At 33.8% G+C, this 12,978-nt stretch overlaps 1 protein-coding gene across 1 annotated transcript; it reads left to right on the top strand.

Annotated features, from left to right (window-relative positions):
- The first annotated feature begins 4,079 nt into the window (after nt 1-4,079).
- On the top strand, nt 4,080-7,396 carry LOC140834065 (uncharacterized). The gene is made up of 5 exons (XM_073198683.1): nt 4,080-4,290; nt 4,542-4,639; nt 6,385-6,466; nt 6,568-6,653; nt 6,931-7,396. Exons 1-5 carry the CDS (start codon nt 4,249-4,251, stop codon nt 7,154-7,156), a joined length of 534 nt encoding a protein of 177 aa, XP_073054784.1. The 5' UTR covers nt 4,080-4,248; the 3' UTR covers nt 7,157-7,396.
- Nucleotides 7,397-12,978: the final 5,582 nt, after the last annotated feature.

Here is a 12,978-nt window from a genome sequence, read left to right as displayed (position 1 = left end):
GTGATATTCAGATATGAATATGATTATACGTTGTTTACATATTGATATTCATTGCATTTAAGATAGGAGAGTCTTTGACAGGCATTGTCAAATAGCTAGACGTTTCGGTGTATCTCAGCATAGGAGTAGGCATTACTCTTATTGCCGCCGTTGATACAGCTCAGACCGAAGTCTAGGAATGAGACGTACATTACCCCGATTGGAGGGTAGGTAGTGACGTCTTATTCACACCGGGATCCCTAGAGTTCTAGTCGAGTCGAGTCCAGACATGGTTTGATTCGCATTGCATTGCATGTGCATATGATGTCATTCATGATAGCATGTTCATGTTTAATTTATTATATGCATGTATACATGTTTATATTGGGATTTGTTCTCACCGGTTTTCTGGCTGTTGTTGTGTCTGTATGTGTGCATGACGACAGGTGGGGCAGGATCTGGGTCACGCAAAGGATGAGAGACAGATATAGCGTGGTGATCACGGGCATAGCAGATGGCTAGTAGTTGTACTTTGTTATGTACTGTAGTTGAACACTGGATTGTTGAGTACGTACCAGACGGGATATGTATATTATGTGTTCATGTTGTAATTAAATAAAAATATGATGCTTGTTTATATGCATTAGAGTGAATGTTTAAAAACAAAAATTTGACCCACTTTTTATATTAATGATCCGTTTTAATCCCAAAGAAAAAGAATTAGAGTCCGGGTCCCCACAAAAACAAAAATGACTGAGAGCGACCGAATGACGACTGGGAGCGATTGAATGGCAACTGAGTTATATAGTAAAAAATAGTGATCAAGTTCATGTTTTATATGCTACTTAATATATTACGATATATTTTTATGGATAAGAGTTTATAAAATGAAAAATAGTGTGAAATAAGCTAAAAACCGATTGAGGACGATCGAATGACAATTGAGTAATATTGTAAAAATAAAGTGAGCAAATTCGTGTTTTATATCATATTTACTAAATTATGATACGTTTTCATGGATAAGAAATTACGAAATTAAACATAGTGTGAAATAAGACAAAAATGACTGAGTTATATAGTAAAAAATAGTGAACAAGTTCATTTTTTTATATGCTACTTGATATATTATGATATATTTTTATGGATAAGAGATTATAAAATGAAAAATAGTGTGAAATAAGCTAAAAAGCGATTGAGGGCGACCGGATGACGATTGAGTGATATGGTAAGAACAAAGTGAGCAAATTCGTGTTTTATATCTTATTTACTATGTTATGGTATGGATAAGAAATTACGAAATTAAACATAGTGTGAAATAAGGAAAAAATGAGCGAGGGCGATCGAATGACGACTGAGTTATATAGTAAAAAATAGTGAGCAAGTTCATGTTTTATATGATACTTAATATATTATGATATATTTTTATGGATAAGAGATTATAAAATGAAAAATAATGTGAAATAAGCTAAAAACAATAATTTCTAGTACATCAAGGCAACGTTTGGTTGGGCGGATTAGGTGTGATAGATTATTTTATCACACCTAATCCTGCGTTTGGTACGATTCTTAGTAAACCGGCTCAATCCTTTCTATGAGTGATTAGGTGGTATTACGTGTGATAAAATAATATCTCCTTCCTCCGTAGGATTATTAATTCCTCCTCTATCCCTACCCACTTTCCAATTTTACCCTTCTTCCTTCACCGCTATTGAACCACCTCGGCTGCCGGACCGCACCGCATAGCCGTCGCCGGACCTTCGCCGGAACGCCATCACCGCCTCCGGACCGCCGACTCACCGCCGTCGCCGCCACGTCGGCCGCCGGACCTCCGCGCCGGAATGTAAGAAGAAAAAAAAAGAAGATGGGCAATTTTGTCCTTTCATCAAAAATTTCAAAATTATCCTACACTTAAAAATCTAACCAAACATACTACCGTATATTACATATCTACGACAATCATTTTCTTTATCATTTACATACTAATCATTAGTTTATTTTATCCTGCAACCAAACGCAGCCCAAGTGGTTATATTATATCACTCAGTCATTTTTTGTATTATAACATTATTTTTATATTGTGCACTATCACTCCATTATATTATACTAAAATAGAGTAAATAAATCTCAAACGTGAAGTTGCTCGTATTTTCTATATTATAAAAATCATGTATCACTCAGTAGCTCTTTGAATTATTCTACGCCACTTTTATATTTTATACTCACACGATTATAATATAGTAAATAGTTCACAAAACATTGATTTGATCACCTTTTATACATTGAATAATACAAAATATCTTCAATTCATTCATACTAAATCATTAATGTTCAACTACTTTTTTTGAAAAAAAAAATGTCCAAGCTCCCACTTCCAAAAAACGATATTTTCTAGTATATCAAGTGGTTCTATGAGATCATTCATATATCACTTAGTCGCTCTCAGTCGCTCTTTGTATTATGAGATTATTTTTATATTTTATACTATCACTCCATTATACTATAATAAAATAGAGTAAATAGACCTCAAACGTGAAGTTGCTCGTATTTCCTATTATAAGAATCATACATCACTCGGTCGCTCTCAGTCGATCTTTGAATTATTTTACGCCACTTTTATATTTTATACTCACACGATTATAGTATACTATAATATAATAAATAATCCACAAAACATTAATTTGATCACCTTTTATACATTGAATAGTACAAAATATCTTCGATTCATTCATACTAAATCATTACTGTTCAAGTACATTTAAAAAATATAAATCCAACCATCCACTTTCAAAAAACAATATTTTCTAGTAAAAGTACAAAATAAGCAATAAAGATGTCATAAAAATTAAATAATTTAACATATAATCGGATGACATAACATATCAAAGTGGGTAACTGAGAACAGAAATGAGCGACTGAAAACAGAATTAGGCGACTAAACCCATAATGTTTGGGCGACCGAACAATTAAGAATGAAATATATGAAAAATTATATTTACAATATATACATTGTAATAAAAACCAGTAAATCGATAAAAAAAAATCTGAGATGATATTAGAACTTACACCTGATTTAAAATCTTTGACAATGTTGAGAAAATTGAAACTTTTTTTAGGAAAACAAATGACTACAATATTCCGTTGCTTAATGTAGAGGAATAAAAAAATTGAAGAGAAGACCAATGAGTGAAGGATGAAAAAAAGAAGAATCGTTGTGAGAAGGATGAAAAGAATGGAGGGAACAATAACTCATTTTCTTTCTCCCATTTATGATTTGTATTGTACGCTTCTTTTGTTTTTATTTAATTAATTATTTTTTAAGTGGATGTTATTTATCAAATTTTGAATTCTTAAAGGTTAATATTTAACATTAAAATTTTCTCAGGGTTAGATTTTAAAGTCCCTAAATTAATATTTCAGAAATTAAAAGTGCTAACCTACAATCAATTGTGCTACAACTTATTAAAAGTGTATTTAACAAATGTATTCGAAATATATTTGAGGAGGTCATTTTTAAAAAAAAAATATTCGACTCAGGTTAAAAAATAAAATACCCCTGTTAAAAGTTTATTAAAATTGAGTTTTAAATAATAAATAGTGTGCTTAAAAATTTTAAATCACCAATAAACAATACTATTATTTTTTCATTTATTTATGATAAAATGTCTGATTTTTCCTTTAAAAAATTTCATAAAATTCACAAATTATATTTTATCGTCCTTGGACATACTTATCCAGATTCCAGAAATCACCTCGAAATGCAAGTCATCAGAACTTTATCGCAACTAAAATTTTAAAATCCCTATCTTAAAATTTATTTACTAAATAAATTATTTTAAATATTAAAACAATTATTATGCAATCTATTTGACATTGAATTTTTAGGACATTATAATTTGATTAAATTAGCACAAAAATCTCTAATTGACAATCACATATGTCAATTTTATAATATATCTCTTTTATATTAAAATTATTATTTTATATTTTAATATAAATCGAATGAATCATCTCAGAATATAAAATCACATGATATAGTCTTAAATTAGATTTTTAAAAAAAAAAAAAAACAATTTTTTAATAAAAAGAAACAAGAATTTTTTGTCAATTGGGAATTTGGACTCCGCGTGGGTTCACTAGGGCTTGAGGACATCTTTCGCCCCTCCCGCCATCTCTCCGTTGCACTACGATTCGCAAGAGCCGGGGATCGAGGAGAGAAGAAAAGGGCGGGAAGAAATTTTTTTCTTGATTACAATTTCACTATCTTGAAGAATGGCGAAGCGTGAGCTCTCCAGTACTTTGAAGAACTTGAAGGTATACAACACAATGCAAGCTATTGTAGTTAGATTGTGTTTCCCTTTTGTATCATACCAGAAACTGTTTAATTTATATCTCTAAAAAAGTGTTTAATTTGTGGTGAATTCATCTGGGTGTTTTTTTAAAAAAAATGGGTTCAATTTATTTGTTCGATTCTACTGGTTACGGCAATTTTTTTAGTTTGTAGGAATCATCGAAATTATTCTTCTTGATTTTTAATTGTTTTCGTGTTTCTTTTATGTGTTAAGTTCATGCAAAGGGCGTCTCAGAAAGTGGAAAAACTTGAAGAGGAAGAACGGGTTATAACTGCTGGAGATTTCCCTTCATCTAGCGCCCCTAAGAGATGGTATTTTTTGTGATTTTATGTTTTAAATTCTTCATTTTAGTTTTTCTGTTTCGTGAATGTACTTAGTTAAACTTCGCTGCTTTAGGAAGAATGGAGCTGAAACCTTAATTTAGGAGGGATTAAGAATTCATAGTATAATTAATACATACACCTTAATTAAAAAAAAAATAGTGGGGGGACATGGCGCGAGACTATTGTAAAGTGTGATTCGACTCATATTCATGGTAGCTAATTTTTTTATAGCTATTCGGAAGTGTAATTATTTAGTTTTGAATTATGTTGAGATATCTTAAAACCTGAGAATTTACTTTTTGGGTTATGATGTTGTAATGTTGATGGGAAGTTGATCTTGGGATGGAGTCACAATTCATTTAGAAATTATATTGAAACAAATTATTTTTGGGTTTACGTGTAGAGAGTGTACCGTCAAATGGTTAACAAACATAGTCATTGTTATTTTCTGTTTGACCATGGAGTTTGTTCTCTGTCTTTCACTCTTCTGCAAACCCGGAAGATGTTTCATTGGTGTTCTTAAAAACATTTTAGTAGGAATTTGTTGAATGAAAGATGGTATCAAAAATAAAGATGGAGGCCAACTTTAAAGTACAATATTGCACATAATCAGGAAAATTGAAGTCTTCATGTAACTACTAAACTACAAATAAAGAGCTGTAAGTTAAGGGACTTTCTAGAGGGGGAGATTGCATGGACCCAAATGATACAATGGTATGGAAGTATGGAGGCATCCATAGTGCATCACTGGGTAGTAGCAGAGAATGCAGTAATGTAATTGACTCAAATCATCTCATCGCATTCGCGTAGGCAGCTTCATCACATAATCATAAAATCCTAGAAGGCTATGTAGATTATGTGTACGGTACTAAATCCCCTTCCCATAAAACATCCTCGGTTGACCCAATCAATGCACCACTAAAATCCACTTCGTATTTCATCAATTAAGGGTCTGAGTATTTTTTCCCATTTCGTGCTTGCAAACTTGAACCAACCATAGATCAAGATATGCATGAAAGAGTATTATCTTTCCTCAAAGTTCAAAATGCATGGAAAAGAAAGGATAAGAGAGCAACAGTTCATGTCTGCGGTTCCAAATTTACACACAACTAAATGTCCACTAAACTTGCCATTAGGTTAAACATATTGTGGGTTTTCTCATAACTTAAGCTACCAGGAAAACTTGTATTTTTTTCAGTTAAGGAGCCACTACCGATTGCTATCGCTCCACCTCAGCAAATGACAACAGCTTAACAGCACTCAATAAGCAGATATCCTCGTTGTAATATAAAATAAGCTACCGAGGAAAAAAGTTGTATTTTTTCCGGTTGCTATTGCTCCATCTTAGCAAATGACAGCAGCTTAACAGCACTCAATAAGCAGATAATCGTGCCAGTATTCAGGAACCAAGTTATATGTATCATAGGAACTTAGGATTTCCAGCGAATAAGGATGCATATGAAATGAGAAAGTTTTTAAATGAAGTACGATCAACTCGTCATTCAGTTGTCTCATTCATACCCCTTTAGATTTTTAATTGATGGAATCAAAATTAATTTAAATGTATGCTCGGAAATACATACTGAAGCTTTTTCATCCTTTCATTTTTCCATTTATTTTTTGAACGTATATGCAAGTTAGTCACTAAAACTACTGACCTTTTAAAATAGCTTTTCATAAACACCATGTGGAGCATTTTCTTCATTTTTATTTCCGCATCTCTTCGTATGCAGTGTGGTTATAATTGAAGGTGAACCCCATCCAGGGGCAACAAGAGGTCGAATGTCATTTTTAAGTTTTAATCCTTCTATTGATGTGAGTATAAGGGTTCAAGTGACCTGCAATTCCTAAGAGACTTAAAGATTTTACTATATTTCAATTGTTGGGCATCTCACTTCAGAGACTTATCTTGGCAGAAACTTAATGAAGAGGCATGTGACCTTAGTGAAAATGGATCCACGGCCACTAGTTCTGGCAGGCAAACTGAAACAACATCCACAAGGTCACTTTTTTATTAACCTATTACGTATATCGCATCCTTTTATTTTTCTGGCTGCATATTTTGTAAATAACTTTTTTCGTACTTTTTTTTTCCTGCATAAACAGTCTTGGTATCCCTTTCTGATGTTGTATACTGGATTGAGATGCATGAATTGACATTGTTGATAAAGATCGTTCATAGTTATCAATTCTGAAATGATTCGAGGATAATATTCTGTTATTGAGATTGAGTATTCCAATTTACAATTTCAAGTAAACCTGGTTCTTTGTTAATATAGAGAAAACACCTCCCCCCGAGACAACTTGGAATCAGATATTTTAGTCAGTGACGGGGATTTGAAGAGGAAGCATCCTGATCTTTCCTCAGATCCGTCCTATACCAACAAGTCACGGAAAAATTCCCTAGACTCCCGTGATTCGTCTTCTAGAGGCAGTCACAGTTCTCAGAAACAACAAAAACGTGAAAAGCTGGACTGGAATGTTCTTCGATCTTCTAAGCATTAGAACAAGAGGTAAGGTTTTAAGTAATTTCAGATTTGTGTTAGTTTTCTCCATGTATTCTTAAATTTTCAGTTTGATATATTTTCACAAATATTTTTCAGCACTCTGGAATACCTTTTTTCCAGTAACTTTCTTGCTTTTGCGTTTTCACTTTGTATTGATTGGTCATTTATTAAAACTATAACTTCTTGATATCTGTATTTAGCATTGATACTGTTGAAGCTATATGTGATCTTCATTTCAGTCTCATGTAATTTAAGTCATTCGGTTCCAGCAAAAGGTTGTAAGGCTTAGTCTTTATGATACCCTCCTCTTCCACTGAATGTGAAAGCCCAGTTGTGCCAAAGTTTCAGTTATTAGCTACAGCCCTATTGGAGTCTGGTTTAGGAAATTCGCGAACATCGCTTGATCCGATTTTCGATTTTAGTTTTTTTGGTATACTGCTTTGACAATCGACATATGTTTGTTTAGAAAATGTCGTGAGCACTGCTTGCTTCATCAGTTTTTCGATTTTATTTTTATTTTTTGCTGCACTTGGTTTCACATTCTTTGGAATCGGGCATTTGTCTCATGTTCTGTATAATGGTTGAATAATCTCCCAATGCTTCATGCTCTCATAAGGGGACAACCACGGCTTCTCTCTTCTCGAGGATCCATACATCCATTTTCAGTGTACGAATAGCTATCTCTCGAGCACACAGGTTCGGCAATGGAAAAAGAAAATGGAGCACCTAACAACGCATCTTCACATACCAAGAATTACGAGCTCGTCGAATATGGCTTTCCGCAGAATTCTATATGTAACCATGAGATCGAGTGTGGAAGTATGTTTGTCACTTAAAATCTAGGAATCCAAATGTCTTAATAATTATCAATCCTTTTTTTCTTTTTTGGTCAAAAAAATTAATTAAAGAAATAGTTTTGTATTTAGAAATATATAACTACAAAGCATGCACAATGAAGATATAGATAACGAAGCCATTGTTATTTGTTGATGCTGATGCCGGCTCGTGTTCGAAATATCCATCTGATTATTACATGGAAAGATATAATCAAGAAATTATTTTGCATGCACACGCATGTAGACTTTCGTACGTATTTTCAAATTTCTCCAATAAAATATGAAAGAAAATGGGATTATAATCATCCCGTTGGATACGTTATACTTTTGTTGCAATATTACCTTATTTATAATATTTTTCAACATTATTGTATGTTCTATTAGGACTTGACTACAGCCGTCAAACGGACAATTTATGACAGGACGGGCCAGCCCGTCGAATACCTGACCTTTGGCGGGGTGAGCGGGCTGGAAATCTCTTACTCAACCTAAAGTGGGTTGCGAGGTCGGTTCACAAAAAATAAAAATAAATAAATACTATTATAATTAATTAAAAATTCATTTTATAAATAAATATTAATAGAAATTATCAATAAACTTTTTAATTATTGATTATGCATGTTTATATTCACAACTTTCATTTAAAAAATATATATTATCATAAATCATAATGCAAAAAAAAATTATTTATTTTATTTTCTTCCAGGCCTCGGGACAACCAAAGCCAATCTCAGGCTTGCCAGCCTAGCCCCGTGACATTTCAACCCAACTCACTTAAATTGTGTGGTGGGTGGTCGATACATCAGACTTAACCCAAATTGACGGTTCTAGATTTGACACATGGGTTTTAGAAATGAACTTTATACGTAAATATCTATGAATCACATAATGATGAATAATTGGAGAGATTATTGTGTTATTATTGTTGGTATGTGTTAATATAATTCGGTGAAATATGTTGAGTTTGTTAGAGTAGGTGGTTAGTGAGCCAACTTGTGGTTTGGACTTTATTGATTCTCGTGTTAAAAAGATCTTTATTGTAATAATATTTTATGGTTTTATCCAATTGTGACATTTACGTTATATATATATATAATCATGCAAGTTTTATAGATAAAGCATTTGAATGTACAATAGGTACCATGAGGTCTGTCTCGCAGCGTAAGATCATTAAACAAATTAGGAAGTGTATTGTATATTCTAAACATATTTTTAGTTGAATCAGCCCCTAAAATAAGGGTAAATATCGCTTGAGCTTGAAACTAGTATCTGTGATATAACGTCATGTTTCATTGGTAAAAGCATGAAGATGTTCGTTCATATAGACGAGTGATCATTTGATGATGCACTGAACAACTCTCCCTCATACTTTTCAAGTGGTTATCACTTATCGAGTGGAAATGTCCGCGGTTATGGTTGTACACTATTAATCATATGAATCAGGACTACATATAAGCTCTGTGAAGGATTGGTTTTGACACCCTTAAAAGTGCTTTAAGCACAATATTCTTCATAAGCTGTAATAGCTTATGTTCTAAGAATGAATACATCGATGAATTAAATTGAGTTTGGTTTTCAAACCAAGTGGAAGACACTCGAAATAATCATTTGTTAAGAAAACTGAATAGTTTAAAGCTTTTAGTTTATGTAAACTGAATAACTGAAACAAGAGTGATCAATTCGGGCTTGTATCAGTTCAATGATGGGAAGAATTGAACTGATATTAGCTGAACTGATTAAATCAGTTTTAAAACAATAGTTACAGTTAAAGACACAAGACATGTTTATGGATGTTCGGAGACTTCCACCGTTCCTACGTCACCCTTTCTACCACCTCGGATAGGATCTACTAGAAGACTTTGATTTATATAACATCTTGTACAAACTCACTCCAGAAGGGCAGCATCCAACTAGAACTCCTAGCACTCAAGATTGCAGGCAGAACCTGACAATCTGCATAATGTTTAACATATCTTATGTCAAGACTACAAACACAATGTTTAATGTCTTTGTGTAAAGACTTAATCAGCTAAACAATAAGCTCAGCCATGTACCACCTGTCATGTCCACACACAAAAGATACGACAGCCCCCTCTCGGGGGTCAGTAACCCCAGTACGAGACATCAAGAAACCACGATATATGACATAGAAATGCAATGATGCCATGCATGAATGCAATGCATGAATAGGTGCAAGATATCAGGATATCAGGAGTCAAATGATCGATATCAACAATCATACATATATGCTCGAGCTGGTCCACGAAGGCAGCGGACCGTGCCTGGGATATGGCCCAGCCTCGAAGCCAGCAACTACCTAAGCCGGACCGAATCAAGGTAGCCAAACATCTCCAGAACACCATAACACATCATACATATATAACGGATCTCAAACGAAATATAACTGGATCTTAATAACAGATAGGCTCAATATGATATGTTTCAGTGGTATTGATGTGTCTAACTAAAATAAAATGTGTGTGAACAAAAGAAATATTTTATTTTATTTTGCACATCAATTACCAACTGATAATATGCGAGTCAGCATATAATATCACATAAATCAAAAATAGCAAATAAATCATACACAGGATCATCAGATGCCTCTGTCAGACATCGTGAAAATAACTGATCTCTACGTACTTCAACTAATTTACCAGTAACTTAAATCCTCAAGAAAGTCCTGGAATTGCCAACTCAGACAAATCACCTGAATATTAATTTAAATGTTCTTATTATCATATAACAATTCCATAACCATTTAAATTCACTAAAAATCCAATTTCAACAATTTAGATATTTTTAAATTCCTAAAATTCCAATATTCGATTAAAATGCCTAAAATCAATCATTTCTAATTTATCGTCGCAAAATATTCTTTTTAGCTTTAAATGACGTCAAACTAATATTTAAGCAACTGTGATAAATTATAGGTTCACCAGATTATACCTCCAACTCGCACAATTCCGGAACCTACAACAATAACCCAATAATTAATCAATAATGATACATTATTGGAGTCGAAATTGAATTAAATTCACATAGGCAACAATTCGCACCGAGACAGCTAGTAATCCCAACAACAGTGACTGGAAATCGAGCCTAACCCAAAGCTAACCGGCAACAGGCGGCAAACTCGCCGGAGAAGATGACCGGAATCACGTAGAAAAACGAAGCCGACGGGTCGTTCTCGAAAATTTACAAAAGTAGTACCAAAAGAAAGCTTATGACATAAGGAACAAAACCCCTCAATCAATTTTGAGTTTTGAATGGCGGAACACGGCGATTTCAGCGACGAAACCAGCGGCGTTTTCCGATGGGTTTTCAGAAGGCACGATTTTACCTAGCAAGAGTGGTATCAATGGAAAGCTTACGTCGAGAGCTTTCCATTCGTATATTTATTTGAATTTTTAGGCAACCGGTGTGGCCACAATCGACGGTCAAAGGTGGCGAAAATGAGGTGGAAGCTTTGGACGGAAAGATACAGTTGAGGAGAGAGAAATCGGTGGTGATGATGATTATTATTTTATATAATATATATATATATATACTCTGTATATATGAGTGATTGTGTGTGAATGTGTGAGAACTGATCTAATCAAAACAACACGAAAGTGTTCTCACACAACTGGGTTAACTGCTTCTAGAAACTGATATGAAATGAGTGTACCCTTTGTTTTCTTCACACACTAGTATTTTGTTGTTGTTCCACTTGTTCTTCAATGGTCTTGATATGGTATTTATAGTCGCTAAGCTGACGGTACATGAAGACTCAATAATAATGTCCGTTGTATTTTCATGTGCTTCGTTATGATATGTCTCTTCATTCTGACAACTGTTCCGGAAGCTTTCCTCTTTTAGCTCTACTGTAACATCCATTATTGTATCTTCGTCTGTGAAGTAGCTTGTACCTTGTATATTCGTGCTTAGCTGGATTCGATTTGATAGTCTTGTCGTGATGTGAATTGATCAGTTACAACTGATGTTCTGAACTCGTCTGGTGAAGTCAGTTTGGAATGATTTCACTGTATCAGTTGTTTTGTTTAGCTGGGTTCTTCATCACTTGGTCGGGCTTCTGAAGGTCTTCTGCTGAACCACCTATGAGCTGGACAATGAGTTGAACTTGTCTTTGATATATTAGTTGGATTGGTTCAGTTTTGGCAATCAGTTGGTGTCTCGATAGCTTCAGTTTTGGCACGGGAACTGATCAGTTTAGGACCTGATTAGTTTCACATTTTTGCACACTAGATAGACTTATTAGAAACAAATTAACAAGTTTTACTAACATCAAAATCAAGATTGTGAACATAAAATGTTCCAACACTCTGCGTACTAGCACTACACTTTGACTCATTTATCGACTCCACCGAGGGTCATTAGGTGGTGAGGTTGGGTGTAGTTTTGAAATACGTAGGAGCCAATACATTGTTGTCATGGATTCACCGTTTTCCTACGGGTTAAAATATCATATAGGATCTTATGAATTAATAGTACAAGGAATATCTGGCCAAAGCAAGACATGTGCTTTATGGAAATGTGTTTTCCTATTTGCACACACCATGTTACTATTATTACTCAAAAATATATCACATCGTTATCGAATTCGTTTGCAACTCTCGATATACCAATTGTTGCAGATTCGGTTGTGATATATAAGTTGATGGGAGCATACTGTACTATAATCATAACTTAAGTTTCTTGCGAACACTATCAATGATATCTAGGGGATCATGGGCCGATGCTACTAGATATTCTTACCATTTTCTGATTAGTGCGATCAAACTTGAGTTCTAACATTCTTGATTATGGGTTGATGAAAAGAATGAGGCTAATTAGGATAAGTCCAGATAAAAATAAATATTATTCTGAATCATAATGTAGTTGTGAACATACGGCTAGCTGTATCATTGAACCATTGAGGGCACACAAGTATTAAATTTTGTGTTCTCGTTGAGATAGTCAAATTCAAAGAGTTGAATTTGGT

This window comes from Primulina eburnea, chromosome 6, assembly GCF_022965805.1.
Source record: "Primulina eburnea isolate SZY01 chromosome 6, ASM2296580v1, whole genome shotgun sequence".
In the NCBI taxonomy this organism is placed as follows: Eukaryota; Viridiplantae; Streptophyta; class Magnoliopsida; order Lamiales; family Gesneriaceae; genus Primulina; species Primulina eburnea.
The sequence above is the reverse complement of the archived record's forward strand: the minus strand, read 5'-3'. Positions and strand labels throughout refer to the sequence as shown.